Source organism: Struthio camelus, chromosome 3 (assembly GCF_040807025.1).
Source record: "Struthio camelus isolate bStrCam1 chromosome 3, bStrCam1.hap1, whole genome shotgun sequence".
Lineage (NCBI taxonomy): Eukaryota > Metazoa > Chordata > Aves > Struthioniformes > Struthionidae > Struthio > Struthio camelus.
This window is the reverse complement of record NC_090944.1, coordinates 99422797-99440961: the sequence shown is the minus strand read 5'-3', so window position 1 is coordinate 99440961 and position 18165 is coordinate 99422797. Positions and strand designations below refer to the sequence as shown.

At 39.5% G+C, this 18165-nt stretch overlaps 1 protein-coding gene across 2 annotated transcripts in view; it reads right to left on the bottom strand.

The window, feature by feature from the left end:
• Window positions 1–18165, bottom strand: part of KIF26B (kinesin family member 26B) — a 316787-nt gene that overhangs the window by 178106 nt on the left and 120516 nt on the right. For both annotated transcript variants that reach the window (XM_068939319.1, XM_068939320.1), the window contains one exon: window positions 12097–12263. In XM_068939319.1, coding sequence (XP_068795420.1) covers window positions 12097–12263 — 167 coding nt within the window. The remainder of the gene's footprint in view (window positions 1–12096; window positions 12264–18165) is intronic.

The window sequence follows — 18165 nt, the reverse complement described above, 5'->3', positions numbered from 1 at the left end:
CTTTATGACAATTTATCTTATGTTTTGTTAGAGCACTTCTGGCTAAAAGAGGAACAGAAATAGTATTCCTAATTGCTGTATCTTTCTACATAAACGAGTATGTCCTCCTAGACTGTACAACAAGACTATTAGGGCCATCTAATTTAACTTCCTGCCCAGCAAACACCGTGGATCTTCTCTACACTAAATCTCTCAAAACCCCCAAAGGGTGGTTAACTATAGCCTTTTCTGTTCAAACATAAATTTTAATTAAAATATATGCCTTAAAAGAGAAGCCACTACTACTCTTGTTCATTTCAACAGGTCATTGCCCTGACTTAAATTTGCAGATTTCGTTAAGATTCTGAGTTTGTCTAGATTCAACTTCCTGCCGTTAGATCTTGACATGCTTTTTCTGCTAGACTGAAGAGTCCTTTAGTATCATGTTTCTGTTCCCTGCAGAGGTTCCCTGCACGTTGTCAACACATCTTTCTCTAAATCTGTTTGATAAACTAAAGAAGTCAAGCTGTCGGAAAGCCTGTTTCCCAAACTTTTAATCATTTTAATGTCTCTTCTCTGGGGCTCCTCCATATTTTCAGCATCTTTCTTGAACTGCAGACATCAGAACTAGCAGAATATTCTAGCAGTGGCCATATCTGTTCCAAATACAGAGTTAAAGTAACTTCCCAATCTCTCTCTGTAAGTTATTCTTACAGATATTCAAACGTTGTAGTAGCCTTCTTGGCCACAGTGTCCCACTGTGAGCTCATATGCAACTAATTACACATCATGACACACAAATCCTTTCCAGTAAGTGCTTCCCAGTACATGGGCCTGTATTTTGTAAGCATGGTCTACATTTTTTATTCCTGAATTTATGATATTAACATTTGACAGTGATGTAACACATACTGTTGGCCCAGATGACTACACAATCTGTGAATAACAATCTTCCCATCACCACCATTTCAGCATCACCTGAAAGGTTGAAAAATATTTTTTCCAGTTAATGCCCAAAAGCATAAGAACCTACCTCTGCAGAATCCCAAAAGAAGTAGAGTCATTAAACATAATACAAAATTTCACCAAATTTAGTCTACTTAATGCATTCCCAACTCGTTTTGCATTGTTCTAATGCATTAATCAAAAATTTCATGACTAGCTGAAATACTTCTATTTCCTTTGCAAAGCTTAATTGTATTTCCTCTCCTTCTAGTCTTATTCCTATGCATAGCTTCATGCAGAAGTTATACTAATTCCTCACTCCTATCAGTTCTCAATATTATTCCATGAGTTCTGTCATATAGGATGTTTCTCTTAGACTTGTGCAATCACAGAATTACTGCATTTCAGCTTTCATTATGCAAGCATGCCTCTGACCCTCATGCTGCAGGGAGGAAAAAACCAAAATCCCAAGCTGTTGAAACCTGAAGACTCTTAAAACTCAATCAGCGGAGAGATGATCCTTTGTATTATCTCATGATGATTTATATCTCACTCATGGCAGGTAACAGTCAATGTCTACATAAATACCAGCTTTGGAGCGTGCACCATCCTCTGGAGCGTCCTGTCAAGATACCCAAGATGAATTAGAATAAGCAAACTCCAAATAGGAATGGCCACAGGGCCCTTGGGACCTCCTTGGAACCTCTGCACAGTCCTATACTCTGCATTTTAGAAGTATGTAGTTGGACATAGCTCAGGCATCCTTCACCTTACACAACTAGCTGGGTATTTCCACAAGGCTGCATAGCTGAAGTAAACTAGATCTGTCTATTATTAATAAAGGGTTATTGCTGCTACGTAAAGCATAGAATAAAGAAGGGGCAAACAGAAGAGGAAAGTTGGAATATGAGTAGCTGTTGTAATGAGAAAGCTTAGGTTCATACTAGATTCATATTCATTTGTTTCTACCTCAGTAACAAAAAGCAAAAGTGGAAATAGGCAACTGTGACCTTTCATATGATGATGTCGCATTCTGTTCAGGACAGGTTAGTAACTTAGTTTGAGTGCAGATGGCTTGAACACGAGGCACAAAGCTGTCAAATTTCTCTCCATGTACCTTTTCTTTTGTAGTGAATGGCTGTCTGATTTCTCCCTGTATTTGCATATAAAGAGGTATTCAGAAAAGAAATGGGAATTTCTGCTAACACTGTCTTTTCAGCCTTTCCCTATATTTCCACAATTCTCATTTATTCATTATTTTTTCTTAGATTCAAAGAGATAACTCTTGCAATAAAATCACTGGCTTAGTTAGTATCTTTCTCTTAGGATGGCTGGGGTAATAAAACCAAAGATTACCTCACTAGTTATCAGTAGGAGTTTTTAGCCTATTTTTTCAAGGAAATGGGCATGACTAATACACAACCTAATCTCTGTCTGGTCTATACCCTACATTTGAATCCATTGACCAATTTTAACCAGAGGGACAGAGATCTTAAAGAAACTGAGTTTCTACAGATTTCCTGAAAACAGACAGTGGAGGAGAAGAGGCAGAGCCCGTCAACAACCTGACTAAGGGAAAGGCTGCAGTATGATACAATTCCTTATTAAACAACAGAAAAAACACTTGGGAAAGAGCCCTCAGAATTCCCCACTCACACGAAAACCTCTAAAGCTAGACCTCAGAGTAAAGAAACCTCAAGAAATGGATTCATAGGGATAGCAGTCTTTGCTAACAGCTGTGCTCTCATAATTGTTTGCTCCTTAAATGGATACATTCATTTCTTTTTTCTATCCTTTGACGGGTCTCTCTCCTGAAAGTCATCTAAAAGAGCCAATCACATATGCCTGGTAGAAAGCTCAGGAGCCACTGTCCTACTCTGGCATATGTAACACCGAATTTGCGTTACTCAGAAGAGACCAAAGCAATGTTTTCGTTGAAATAAGATAGTAGACAGCAGCTGTAAAATGGCCATCATGTTAAACCTACAGCTGACCAAAGAGCTGAGGTTCTAAATCTCTATTTGCTACAGTCCTGTAGCACAGGTGTACTCTTATCTTCTCACATTTTATAACAACATCACAGAGATGGATATAGTCAAGTCCAGACACCAGTTGTCTACCTTGTCTACATTAAATTCTTTGGCAACAAACAAATGTTTCAATATTTCAACCAGTTTCCCTGTTGGAGTTTTTATTCTGTTAGCAAAGAAAATAAAAATGGTCTGTATTCATCAGTAATTGTAAGGAAAAGCCATTCCGCTGTTGAATAGATTGCTCTCTGAGGGTTAAGAAAACACTGAATCTTTGAGCAGGCGGGCAGGAGGACTGCGCAGACAGGGTAAATCACAGTTGGAATTTCAAGGCTGCTGGGGCAGCGCTGTAACGGTCCTTCTTGTAACAGGAAAGTAGTAATCTGAATAAAAGGTTTGCCACTCTGAACTTCCAGGTGTTTAGGAAAAGGTCTTGTTACTTTGGATTTACGATCGGAGTGAAGGTTAGTTTGGTGGTGTTAAAAACAGGGAAAAAAACAATAGGTGCTGTGTACAGTTTTCTGCTACAGACGGTACAACTACATCAACTCACTCCTTTCTGCGAGCCAAGATAGAGACACTGTAAATCAGATCTCTCATGTCAAGGTTTAAGGGAAGCAAGAAATATGCAAAACAGTAAATCAACATTAGGTTGCCTATACTATAGTTGGCAGTCGTGACTGTACTAGAAGTCAGAAGATTAATGCTGTCCATTTTTATTTCCACTGCCCTAAGAGTAAAAGCCAAGATTAAACACCAGGAGTCTTTGGTAACAGGTGCTGAGGGATTACTGCATAAGTTGCTTACAATTTTCCTCAATGTACATGTCAGGTGCAGAGTTGGGAGGAACGGTAAGGAAAGGAAATAGCCTCATTTCCTTTTACTTTTTCCCCAAATCAGCAGGGAGCAGGTGTTCATGCAGCACATACGGTACCCCAAAAGCCCTCTTAAAATCAGAAAGTCAAATCCATCCTCAGTGAGCCTCTCCTTTGCAATCTATTGAAATCAGCAGGAAATCACATGATGCTGCATGCAGAAAAGAAATTACCACAGTTTTAGCACAGTGCCTGGACAGTAGCATGAGTTCAGCTTCCGTATACCTAGGGGCACCTCCTTCCTTGCTTAGCAAACCACAAAAAGAATCGGGGCTTCAGAGACATATCATCAGCATCCAACATCCTTCCCTGCACCATAACCCGTTTATCAGTCCGTGACATCTAAGACACAAAAGTTGCAGCACAAATGGGGGCCAGCACTGACATTTACAGCTCTGAAGCTCCTTATCTGAAAGAGCAGCAATCAGTGAGGCACAAACAGAGAGAGTAAACTTTAAGCTAAGGTAACATCTCAGAACCATGAGGCAAAGGCCATTGCTAACTACAGAAGCCAGAAGGCTTCCTCTTCTGCCTTGACAGGAGACACCTAACACTTTGAGCTTCTACAAAGCATGTACAATGCATGGAGTAGATTAAGTAAGTGTTTGCATTATTGCCCCTTTTCATTGTAATATAATCAGTTATTGACTCTAGGATCTGAGAGAGATGGACAGTGTTTGCTTACCAGCTAATGGAGTCCCTGGTTACCATAAATTTTCATTGAGTTGTACTTGAGAAAATAAGCAGGCAAAAAAAAAATAGGGAGGAAAAAAACATATAAATGCATTGTACTCCCACGTGCATTTTGTAAATATAAGAATTGAATATAATTGATCATAATAAAATTAATAGGACAAATGCACTCTAGATGCAAGTCCACAGACTTGTGTACAATTAAAACAAACAAAACAAAGTAAAAACTGAAAGAAATCATGCAAAGTACTTACACATGCACAGAAAAAAGCAGCAGCTAAACCCCACAGATTCTTGCAGGGATTAGAAGAAAGCTAAGACTTTCTGTTTTTCAGGCAATATACATTAGAAACAATGAATATAATGAATTATACCTAGGAGGCAAGACCCATTTTAAAAACATCTCTTAATAGGAGAACTTTCATGATATGTGTATCCTTTGCCTTACAGAACCAGTTATTCATAAAATGAAATTGGGGATTGCACCACAGAGGAGCAACATGCTGTCTGAACACTCTCCAAAGAGAAAGACCGGAATCAGGAACTTAGAACACCACTATCAAGATTTATCAAGGCTGCGAAAGCCTAGCTACACAAGAAACTCCAAATTAAGGTGACCATTTCTAAAACAACATTATTCGCTAATAACTTTGTTGCCTTTATCAGCAACAAAAAGGCATCAGATGTGGGGCAAGTGCAGTTCAGAAAACAGAAGTTCCCGTGGGTAATGTACAAAAGCAGGTGAATCACAACATCAGAGCACCATACCTTTCACAGCCTGGAATTTTAATTTCTTTATGCAACGGTCAGTAAATTGCTCCTGGATAAGTGTCTTCTACTTTAGCTTACGAATCAGTTCTAAATAATTATTTTTAAAATATGATCAGTCCAGAAAACTAGATTTATTAATTTAAGGTGAACCCCTCTGTACATCTGAAGTGGATTACTTCGATATCAGGGACATAAGGAGGATTTACATCCTTTTCATCAGTTATGTACATTGAAAATAAACATATGGCATGTCCCTGAAGTACAGCATTCTATGGTAATCTAAGGGTAATTTTATCTTACGTCTTTTTAAAGTTCCACGCACCTTCTCCCAAAAACCTGTCTAACAATCAAGGTCCATTATCTGTATTTTAATCTGTGAATAACCTGCAGCCATGGATCGTGGATCTAACTGGCATGAAGTTTCAAATTATGTATCTATGTTTAGAGCACAATGCAAATTATATATATCACATCTAGATTTCCAAGCCAGAGTTAAATTTGCATACCTTTTCTTAAGTTTTTGTTTAAATAGCAGTGATGTGTGAGTAACAATGATTGAGCCACTGCAGTCTTGGACGTGTACCTTATACATGTACTGTTAGAAAGAGACCAAGTCTGGAATCTTTTTATTAAATTTTTTTTTAATCAAAAGAGAAGAACTGAAAAGTGCCATGGGGAATGTGTCAGTTTTGACAAGACTGTCACTGGAAATGCTTCTGGATCTGAGCTAGAGCTTCCTGCAAAATCAGAGATCACGCAAACACCTTTGCTTTCCCTGATCCAGATGTGGCACTTAACCCCTAACTTTTTTCTGCATACCAGTTCATTGCCCTGACTACGACGACACTGGCTACTCTTGCACACAGCACACGCAGTTTTCCTGTGGGGACATTTTTATGTTGCTTACACTGAAGCAGAGAAAAGGAGTGAGAGTATTCTGTATGCCCCAACCACTAGCCTTGTTTGGCTTTAGGAGAGTCAAAATTCTTTTGTTTGATATTTACTTTATAACTTTGAATAACACCAATAACAGGAAGATCCACTTCCAAGCAGAAACAGTCTGTTTGTTAGGGCTCTCACCGCAACAGGGGGCACAGAAAAGTAATGATTACAAACATGGATCTCTTACATTTCTGATGAATGCTCAGCAAGTAAGAAAAATAAGTCCCTAAAGTTGTGCAATCAAACTTAGGTGCCAATTTCAAATATTTGGTTCAGGGTCTTTCAGGCTGACTGAAATCATTGTGACTGAAATTTCCCCTACTCAGCCCCAAGAGAGATTTTGAAGGTAGTAGCATCTGTGAAAATAATTTACAGATGTTTTAAAACTTGCTGCCAGCATTCCTACTGAAAGACAGTTTATGGATCTTCAGTTTTAACACTCTTCATTTTACGTATTTCTTATGCAGTTTATTATGAGGATGAGGGGAAAAAGAGCACAAACTCCGATCGGATTTGTTAACAGTTCTTCAAAATGTCTGGGAGACTGACCACAATTTAACCGTTAAATTTAGTTTGTTCAGCTAATGAAAGAAAATTCTGTTAGGTTCTGCATAGTTTGGTCAGCAAGAAACCAAAACGTGTTCTCACCTAAGTCTCAGAAAATAATTTTTTCTTAAGGATGCTGAAGTCAGCACTTTTGACACCTAGGACACTTTGAGTGGTGCTAAACCAGGGAACTGCCCCATGGCTTGAAAGAGCAGTTGGGTCTTCAGCATGAAGAAACACTAGCACCCTGAATCAGCCTCTCTGCACTCTGACCCTTTCAAAACATTCAAAACTTCAACAGAACACTTTAAAAACAGGTCCAGGAATGGGACAAGCAGCTTTTGCTCTCTGGCAGACTTCACAGACTCCTTCTTGCACGGTGTCTCCAGCTGAGGAGCACCACCCCGCAGCGTGCACCCATGCAACCCACTGGCCCTGGCGCGGGCCTGCAGGACCAGGAAGGGATTCCTAAGCTGGCTCCGCACCAGGTACTAGCAATCTGCATGAGCGAAGACCCTAAATCAGCTTTGTACAACACCTCAGCTAGACCAGGTATAGCCAAGGCCATTGGTACAAATTCAATGTTTCTCCCATGGAGCTATCCCAGCCAAAGCTGGGCTCTGTGATACAGGAATACCCACGCTCACCCTTTTCCTTCTCTACTAGCTGCTGCCCCTGTTTCTTGCATACTTTTACTACACATGTTCAGACAAATGCTCTGTTATAATGCCAAAGAAAGTCTACTTTTTGAATTTCCCCTAGACCTCCAAAAAATGCAAGTCAGAACTTACAATCGTATGATTAATTTAAAAAAATTCACAATCTTTAAGGAAAAAAAAAGCCCTGGTGTTCTTGGATTCTCAGCCTTTGGGCTTTAAAGCTTTTCCCACAAGCAGACAGACTGTGCAGACTTACTCTCTATTTTAAGTTGCAACAAAAGTCACAGAAATACTGCACGTATAAGGAAAAACTCCAAACATCAAAAGCTGTGTGATAAGCCAGCAGTTTATCTAGCAATGTATGCAATCTAGCAGTGATGTGCAAAATACACGGGTCTGAGATTCAAGATTCTGGGGTCTCTAGGGTGCTAGATCAGCAAAATAACACAGCAGCTTTAACAACAGGGACCACAAATACTGTCCTCAAATAAGGTTTGTATTCTGCGCAATATGTACCAGAACTTAAAAAAATAAATAAATTTTAAGGATTCTCGGCAGTGGAAAGGAAATCAGGGCAGCATTCACTCCAGTGTAGCAGCTGAAACACCACACTCGCAATACTGTTTCCCTGTGCAGCACTGCCTCAGTCTCCTCCTCTCCAACCGCCAACCCACACACGGATGGGCATCTTATGAAAAGGATCACCAAGAGTTTTGCAAAGAATGGAGGTAACCGTAACTAGAGCTTACTCCCATGCTGAGTAGCCGCACATCAATTATATATGAAACTAAGAACCTTTATTATTGTCTCTTCTCCAAACAACAAGTATTTCAAAAATCTGGACCCTTCTACATTTGAACCGGAAAACATGCTTTGCTCCATCTACAGTAGTAGTATTTTGTGGTTCTGCCTGGTGTTGTTTAAACTGTATAAAGACATGGAAAATGATCCCCAGAACAGATTTTTCAGGCTACTTTAAAGACTCTCTATATTCCCATCAGGCTCAACTAATCCAAACATGATTATACCGGGTTCCAGACTGAGGTGGGTTTTTGTTCAGGATACACTACTACATTTCCTGACCAATGACAGGAAATAACTTTCAAAACTACTGTTTAAATATATCTCCCTCTCAAAATTTTTATCTTTTTTAAAGGCTCAAAGAGAAACAGGTATTTATATTTCCTTTTCCTCCTGAAGCAACTAAAGTTCTCCCTCTCCCAAAAAGCAAGTTTCCTGTGATTGGGAAAACAAGGAGCTGTACCAGGATCCCAATGGGCTATCGTAATGACAACTGGTCCAGTTCTGTGCTCTAGTCTGTGCTCCAATGCTTTGAGAGACTATCAAGATACTCTACAGCTTGGATCATAACACAATTTGTACTCAAGAGACTCATGACAGAAGGTCCTTCTTTCAATTCTTTGGCAGCATCAGCACTGGCATCTACTTCTCCTTTGGTTGGTAGTGAGACACTCCTACATCGTGTTTGGAGGAAACAAGGCAAGAGTACATCTTAACCTGCCATGGCCCAAAGAATGTGATGCATCTTATGATAAAGATCTAAAATGGGGGCCAAAGTTAACTCATGTACAAATCCTAAAATGCTCTGGGAACATTCTTTTTGTGTAAATGTCTCTCAGTGTAACTTCAGTTTCACTAAATGAGTTATTTTTGTCACTAACCCATTATCAGAAAGAAGGAAGATGATGCTAAATTAGCACGGAGCGGAGAGTACTTGAAACTAAAATGAGTGATAGCCTCTAACAGGAAGGCAGATTTGGTGTTTCTCATTAAAAGTGCAATCAATGGTATTCAGTTTCTATGCATGCCAGAATCACTATTTGAAATTCATTATTCATACCTGTATCATCTAATATTCATAAGTTTGCCAGCACGGTACTTTGGACAGTTTTCACCGTTTGTTCCTTTAAAATAGTCACATACTGTCCCATGGGAATTCTGACGTATCATAAGTTCTCTTGCAGCAACATCCCGGCGAATGACAATTCACAGAAGTTGTAGCCCTTTTAACAGGCTTGGAAATCTGTCAGCCACAGATCATGAAACATGACAGTTATGTATTGAGATAGCTGATAAGTCTCCTGGCTTTTCAGAAGATTGAGAGTCACTGTGGCCTACAGGCGTTTCTGCATGGCTCGCTGCCAGCTGTAGGCAGGTCAGTGAGCACTGCTAGTGGACTAGCACTGCTGAGAACAGAAAAATTACAAGTTCTCAGTTCTTAGCCTATTCCAGTCCTGCCGTTTCTCAAGTAATTACAGCCAAAGTTCCTGTGGATGCCTTGACGTTTCCTCCATACTACAGCATTTTAATTAATTGGTTTTTTTCCTGACAATGGGTGACTTTTATGTTTCATCCAAGGTTTGCTTTGCTTGTTAGAGAACTTAGAGTGAAATACTGTGGAACATTATTCAAATTTAAAAAGAATATTTTCCACAACTCTACTTTCAACCTCACCTTCAAATTAGCAAATTTTATTGGGTGTTTGATAATTTATTTACTGTACATGAAAATATGTTAAGTGACATGTTCAAAAAAAATCAAGCTAGCTGGTAATCACTATTCCATGTGCCACTTAACATCAGAAAATCAAAAGTTTAGAATTCATATGCCTCGTATGAGTGACTGTTTCATATTGTAACAGAGCACCATGTTAACAGCTCTGACAGCCACTGTCTTCTACTTTGTGTTTTATAATATGTACACAACATACGGGTTACTTGGGGTTATCCCAACTTCATAAAAATGCAAATAAGCATATAAGATGCAAAACAGAAAGACATAAGAGTTATGTATTTTGAAAACAAGTTGTGGATTTCCTTGCTGAAGGTCAGGCAGTGATTGACTGACCTGTATTTGCTGGTTTATCTATCAGCAGATGATGTAATTTGAAGTCCAGAACAAAACTGATTTATGTAAGTGATATTATCTAGTTATGCAATTCTCCAAGCTAAACCAGTCACTTTTGTCTTGCAAAGTATGCTTTAAAAATAAACAGCCCAAACATATGGGAGCTCTCTGCTGGGACAAACACACCCAAGATTTCACACCATCAGCTAGAAACTAACACAGTTCTACTTAAAATGCTGTGATTTACACTAGGGATTTTGAGTAAATTTAATTACTTTCCTGCATTTCAGCAGAGTATATCAAATGAAAATGAGTTCTCTCAGCATAAAACAGTGAAACAATGAAGAGCAAATGACTTAAGCCATCTTCATAAATCAATTTATGCAAGTCATGCTAAACTATGTGCTAATCCCAATCTACACTCCAGTCAGATGTTACTATATGAGTACATTCAGCAATTTTAATTTAAATTGCCTGCAGTTAGACAGAAAAGGGCAGCAAATCAGGACCACTGTCATCATCCGTATTTGCTACTGCAGTGTCACATTATAAGGAAAAAATGACAGAGCTTTCCCAATTCAGAGGTAAACAATGTACACTGGCTCTTCTGAAACGCTACTCCTAATCCTTTTAAACGTACCATGACACTGGTTGAACCTATACAGTCCTCGTGGTGGAGAGGAACAAATAGGACAGTAAAGTCTTTCTTCCAGATTTATTGTTTTCAAAGTTCAGCAACTTCATATGTTTTCCATTTTCCTTTAAAATGAAATAGAATCATGTGCAATTACTAATAGCTGGCTTTCTAAAGGGTAGGGAGGTTAATCTGAATACACCTGAGGCATTCACTCAAAAGTTCACTCAATGTTTTGAAATTCAGATATCTCACTGGATTGGATTTGAAACCCTGTGAAAATAGCTTATTCTCATGTTATTTCGTGGCTTCCACAACTATTCCCAAGTCAATTCCCTAATTGCTGGGGAGCATTAAAAGACAAGGATTGTTTCAACTTCTTTATTTACATCAGAATTCAAGCGGGCCAAAAAGATTATGTTCTGCTAACAGTCTATTTTTTGCACAGAAAAACATTCCCTTTGTTGTCAGTGGATCTTTCACTTATTAGCTGCTATGCCCATTTGATTTTTGCCAACAAATTAACAGAGCTAGCCATAAGATTTTTTTACGAAATTTATCTTCTCAAATCTGTGGAAACATTGACTCCATGTTTAACAGAAAGGGGGTTCTGAGGCTGAGTTTAGACCTTCAGATCAAATCAACAGCATAACAGGAACAGAAACCCAAATCATAAACCTTAACTTTTCAGTCTGGAGGTAGAAATAATGATAATTTGCCTACAAGGAAGTAAAATTCACTAAGGAAACCAGAAAGCTGCCTGCCAAGCAGAACTGTCCACCTCCAGCCAGCTCTACAATTAATTGCCTATCTCAGAAATGTACTTAAGATAGTCCTTTCTCATTCAGGGAACCACCCCTAAAATCTCACTAAGTCAGGTATTATTCTGGAATTACGATCACATTCTAATCCAAATCAAGAGTCATTTTACAGAAGAGTGTCAAAGCATCATCCCCATCTCACAGACAAAGGCATCCAGGTAGATTAAACAATGTATTCACAGTAATTCAGCCAGCTTGTGGTAGACCTACATCTATAGCCACGTTTCTCAATCACAACATGCGCACTGTAGTCTGTCTGCCACACTACAGAATGCTCTCATTTTTGAAGAAATTATGTTTCTTGAGAAGAGAAATCTGAGAAGTCTCTCTTACCTGGCAAAAAATGATGCTGCCACTGAGGTGCCTGTGGATACATCGCTAGCAACATATGTGCTCTGGGAACCAGGGAAGCTGTACAAGGAGGGTTTATCTGCATTGTAGCGGTTCAATGCTGCTTCAGTCAGGCCCTCTCGACTAGTCTCTGTCATAAGCTGAGAGATCTGAAGACAGAAAAAGAGAGATCAGCGTCATCAGATAAAGCCCACTAGCTCAGCCCTCCTCAACCAGAAGTGGCTTTGGTTTGCAGATGGAGTAAGAGGGCATCCCAACTACCACATCCTTGCAGCTCTGTGAAAAAGGTTATTGCTTCTGTCATGCTAATCTGCTGCACTTTGGCTCAGACTTAACCTCGTCTGCATTAAAACTAATAGGATAAATTCATCCCATCACTAGAAACACGAATAATGTCTGTGTCTTTCCCTCCATAGGGAAAGGAACATGTAAACTATAATCCTTGCTCAATTTCACCTCAGTGGATAGAAGAGATGGCTTGGACGTAGGAGATATTTACTTTTATTTCAGGAAAAAAAACCCCGTTTCTTTGCTTTCGTAAAATAACACAGCACTAGGTTATTAAGTGTTTTTGTTGATCTTTCTTTAGAAAAGCCAACACAGAGTATAAGAAGTTGTCCCCTGGGGTTCCAGACTATTTATCATCTCTCCGGAAAATCAAGATTATTACTACTCGTTTTCATTGGCTTTCTTACAAGATTTTAACCATCCCATGATTTCATTCTTCTGATGGCCCATTTAGCATTTTTTCCACATTAGGAAGCCACATCCCAGCTCTTAGTTGTCAGGAAGAGCAAATGCAGTTCAGCCAGGACTTGACCCAGGTCTCCTCAAACTAACTGAAAGATCCCTACCGACATCAGGGAAAGCTGACTCAGCCCTTTTGATGCACCTCCGCAAAACTCTGATTTCATTTTCTAGAATTCTTCTTTTGCATTTATTTACCATGGCATGACAAGTCATCTATTGTACTTCGTGCAGTTCCTAAAAACTTCTCTTTCCTCTTTCCCTCATCTCAACCACAAATTAGCTTTTATTCACCTATGCGCATCACAAAATTGCTACATACCCCTACAAAGTACTCTCCCAAATTATGGCTAGCAATCTTCCAGCGCATAACTTCCTTCCCCCTGCAAACAGTACATTAGAACTAGTCTCTCATCTGCTCAATTTCAGTTCTCGTGCCTACCCTTATCGCCACAACAGCAATAGGGCATCTTTGTGAAGCATATCAAGTGAAGTACTTATCTCCGTCCTGTAGTTCTCTTTTTTCCGGGTAGCCTTGTTTTATTTCAGCTGCCGGTATGTGTTTCAGTTATTAAAGGCCGAGTTAAGAACTGTGTTTTGCACTTTGGAGGGAAGAAGTCACAAGATATGGAGATGTTCTTTCTCTTCTGCAGAGGATTAGCCCATAATCACTGTCAACCAATCACCAAGCCACCTTTTTTGCTGGTATAGAAAGTTTTACCCTTTCTCATTTAGTCAAGAAGATAATCTAAGAGTTTATCCTTATTTTAGTATTTTGGAAACAATCAGCTGTAATACCTTGAGGATAGGAATGTTAAATTAGCTACTGTATTCTGTAAGGAATGAGCAAAATTGCTGAAAGCACCCTGATCATCTTAGTCACATATTGAGGGTTTCTGGTTTACTGATTCACTATATGGAAGAGCAGCGCTCTCAGAAGGCTATTGCTGAAATCCTGGACTTTAATCTTCTAATAGTACTTTTATAACTCACTATTTCAGTCTGGCTGCCAGGATACCTCCCTACATTTCCACCATGTGGGCAATCAGACATTTTTTTCCTCAGTGTTCTCTTAACCGGCATATATTCACTTGGGATATCCAATATACTTGAATTCAATAAACAATAGTTTCCTTAAGCTCTTTATAACCTCTGCTAAATCATCTATTTGTATTTGCAATGAATGAACTGGATCCAGATTCTACCCTATAACCTCAAATTATCCTGAAACCAATTTCATCATCTACCATGACAGGAAGTACTGAGCAGACAAAGATTTACGAAGCTCTTCCTTCAGAGCAGGGTACGCACAGGGACCTAACTTCATCTTGGTCCATCCGCTTTGTACACCTGATGGTCCATCCCTGGGCTCATTAATCAACTGCCAGCAATGACAGCGTCATCAGGGAGTGACCCTCATTTCCATGGCTTCTTAACATGGCTGTTAAGAAGCAGATGAGTTGACTTATCTCAAGGCAATCTCTCTTGCAATCGTAACTTCTCCATCTACTGCCAAACGATGGTTTGCTGCTCCAAATAAGAATTTCCACAGCCAATGCAGCACATTTTCACCAGCCCCAGCAGATCCCCTGAAGCTGCAAGATGGTGGGGCTTGAAAGAAGCGTATTAGCCAACTGCACAAAAGGAAAGGATTTGTTTGCACCTGTATCTGGGATACTCAAAAAGCATCTATCACGCCATAGGTATAAAGGGAGTCACTGCATGGTATCTGCAGTTATGGAGACTTTCAGGTGATCCATACTCAAATCCACAAGTGCTGTGAATGTGAACAAGCACAGATCAAGCATTAGAAATAAAGAGCCTCAAACTGATTGAGGACATTTCTTGAAAGGTATTACCCTCGAGCTTCCTCAATATCTGATTAGATGCTTGGTTTATGAGCTTTTGAATAAGTTCTTAAATACAAGCACTCCAAAATAATCAAACGCTCACTCACCAAGAAGACAGGAGATTTTTTTGGAAGGATATGAAAACAGACCATTCCCCTTCACCTACGCAGTCAAACAGAAACAGACATTAGTGAGCAAGCAGAATGTTAATGTTTTTTAATAAATGGAGATGAAGATCTTAATATAAGAAAATGTGATCTAAGTGCAAACTGCTTAAGAACTCAGAGGAACTGAATAAGAAGCTAGAAATAATGAAATGTGTTCACAAATTCTGTATTTGTGGCGTACCACACTATCCATACAACAGAGAAAGAAAATAGAAGAAATGAATAATATTAATTTTAGGAATTGCATATCCTATGGACAAATGCAGAAGGGACTTGTTTCTATATAAATGTAGGCTTTTCTGTAGTACTGCTGTTCTATAGCGTGTCCTGTACAACAGCCCAAGTGCTACAAGGATAGTCAGCTGCTCAAACTGCAAGCTGGGCAACATCTGTATGGTACTGACCGCCAGATCCTGCTGGAGTGGCAGCAGCTCTTCCCTGCTCTTGTTCCTGTTAATTCACACAGCTTGCTTTGTTGCAGAAAACAGGAAGCTACTGTTGATGTTGCTATTGATGTATTATCTGCGAAAAACAGCATTCTAGTGTAAACAGCCACATCAGGGTGCCCTCCCAGAGCTCCCTCGGCCCAGCATTCATAACGCAGCATGTTGGGACTTGGTAAGCATCCTCTTGTCCTGAGGGTCTTCGACTACTGCCTGTTTTCCTTATCCACGCTGGCACGCTTCCTGGGCAAAAATCTGTCTCTCCAAGTGAATTCTCTCAGAATTAAGTTCCCAAATGCACATACTCTCTATCTCTGTTACTCTTTGCCTCAGCAGGGACACTTCTTCGTTGATAACATTTTGTAAGGGTTCCAAAACTCAAACAATCTTTGTTTTACCTAGCACAAGACACACATAAATTAAGACAAAATAGGAAACAGCTTAAGCCAGAGTCCAGAATCTCCTAATCTAGGAATGGTTTCTCCTCCAAGTTGTAAAGTCTGGTTGTTTTCTGTGGCTGCTCTCTCTTTTCTGATTTTCTGGTTAGACCAGACACCACTTTCATGCTTTTAATAAACTTTCAATTTCCTTCCTCTACTCAAGCATCTGTCTTTGCAACCTCATTGTATTCTTAAGCGCTAAGGTTTTTGAGGTCCAGTGTTAGCACGTGCTTCCTTTGTCTGCTGGAGTGGGACTTGGAACAGTGAAATGTCTCCAGAAGCAACGAAAGCTGAAATATTTCCCTGAATTTCAAACATCCTCTTGTTCCTCATCTGGGAAATATGCAACATCACTTGATCATAGGTCCAAACAAATGGAAGTACACAGTGATATAGCAACATCATAACCTGAAGCAGAAAGCATCAGCTTTTGCTTGAACGGGTTCCTCAAGTCACCATGCTGCTATCTTTTCCTTATACCAAGCAAGGGCAGAGACCAAACTAAAACTTCATACTAGGCGCTGGAATTGTCCCTTTGAACATACAGCCAACAGAGAGGGAGGACAAAGATGGTGCTCTGCCAAATTCTGGGCCTGGCTATGAGCCTTTTTTGTCTCCAGTGCATATCAGAGTATTGCTTATGCTGCACAAATTTGTACTTTTGGGTCATTCTACAAGCTGAGTACCTCACTTGACACCTAGACACATGCCTACAATATTTGACTAATAAACCTTCATTTATTGCCAGAGTTCAATACATATACATATATATAAAGTGGCAGGGAGAAAGAAGGCTAAAGAATTCATATAGAGAGATCTAAGAGACTACTGATTTAGAATTAGTTGTACTCCATTTCTTTCGTTTGCCTCACAGGTTGGGCATGTAGAAACCATTTAAATTATTGTATCAAACTGAGGAACAGGCTGGGGAGATATCTTACTATCCCATTTACTTTATCTTCCAGTCACAGTACCGAACTATCCCTTTCTGCTCTTGACACTTCTCACTGAAAGTCACACAAAAACAATCGAGTAAAATAAAAATTTTTCACTGGAATGCACCAAGGATACATCGCACTCCTAAAGAAAAATACTCATAGAACAGGCACTATCAAAGCGCTTATAGAATTTCTCTTTCCCATCCTAATTCCAAAGACACGGTTGAAAACTGTACTTTGAACATTAACAAACTCAGGCTTTTTTATAGAATAAAGTATGTCTGGCAAGTACGTTTCACATAAATCTGCCTCTTCAGCATAGCTGTCTCGCTTACTATTTACTGACTTTCTGCATTTAAGAGGGAAAAGAATAGACCATTCCATTTTCTTTCCTTTCTCTTCTGTGAGTGCGCACATACCACATACATGAGGTTTAACATAAGTTAACAGGATATATTTTGAAAAATTCCTTTATTGAATTGCTGGCAGCACATCACTGCCTGGATAAGCAGCAAAAAGACAAAGCATGGAACAATGCAACCTTTCATGCCTCAATAAAAACCTTTTAAGTGCACATGGAACAAGACAGATGTCCCTCCCAAGGTCCCATTTTTTTCTCCTGTCTCATAAAAGCTAGGCACCCATTAACCTCCTCTTTCACCGCTTTCTGACAGTATACAGCAAGAGCTGGAGATAAGTCCTGATTTAAATTCTCTACTTCGTAGGAAAAAAGATGGCCCTGCAGTTAAACCACACGCGTCAGCCAGCACAGACTCTTTACTACACCAATTAAGAGTCACTCCGTGCATAAGACTTGCCATCTGCAGTATGAGGTTAATGATGGTTGTGTAAGTGCGTTTTACAGTCAAGTTCATTCATGTTTCTAAAGTTCCTGACTGAGGACTCTTAACTGGAAGTACTGTATAAACGGAAGTTAACATTTAGGATACATGTGAAACATCCTTTGCTCTGGAGGAAGTGAAGCATTCAGCAACACTCCCGAAACGTAGTTAACTTCATTGACTGATTAATGAAGTAGACACACAGAAACGCATCCACATCTGAAACCAAACTCTAAGTAAGAATCTGTGTGCAAATTCTCTCTGAAACAATCCTCAGTGTCCAGAGATCCTAATGCTGGGAGACAAGCTCACTAGCAAGAAGAAACTGATAGTAGAAATCTCTCCTTTATAAACACACAAACTCATGCATGACTTCCTTGGCAGAGTATTCTTGATTTGGAGCAGCACAGAATTTTCTGCCGAATAAATACTGAAGGAATGACTTTCTGGTTTATTTTACCTACATCATCCCACCCCCACCCAGAAAAAGGATCATCTTCTCTAAGGCTTCCTTCTCCAAGAGAATGCTTTAACTAGGGAAGCTCTAAAGGGTACCTCTCCCAAAGATGTAGCACACTAAGAACATCATAAATTCTTATAACTCTGCTGAGAACACAAGCTTAG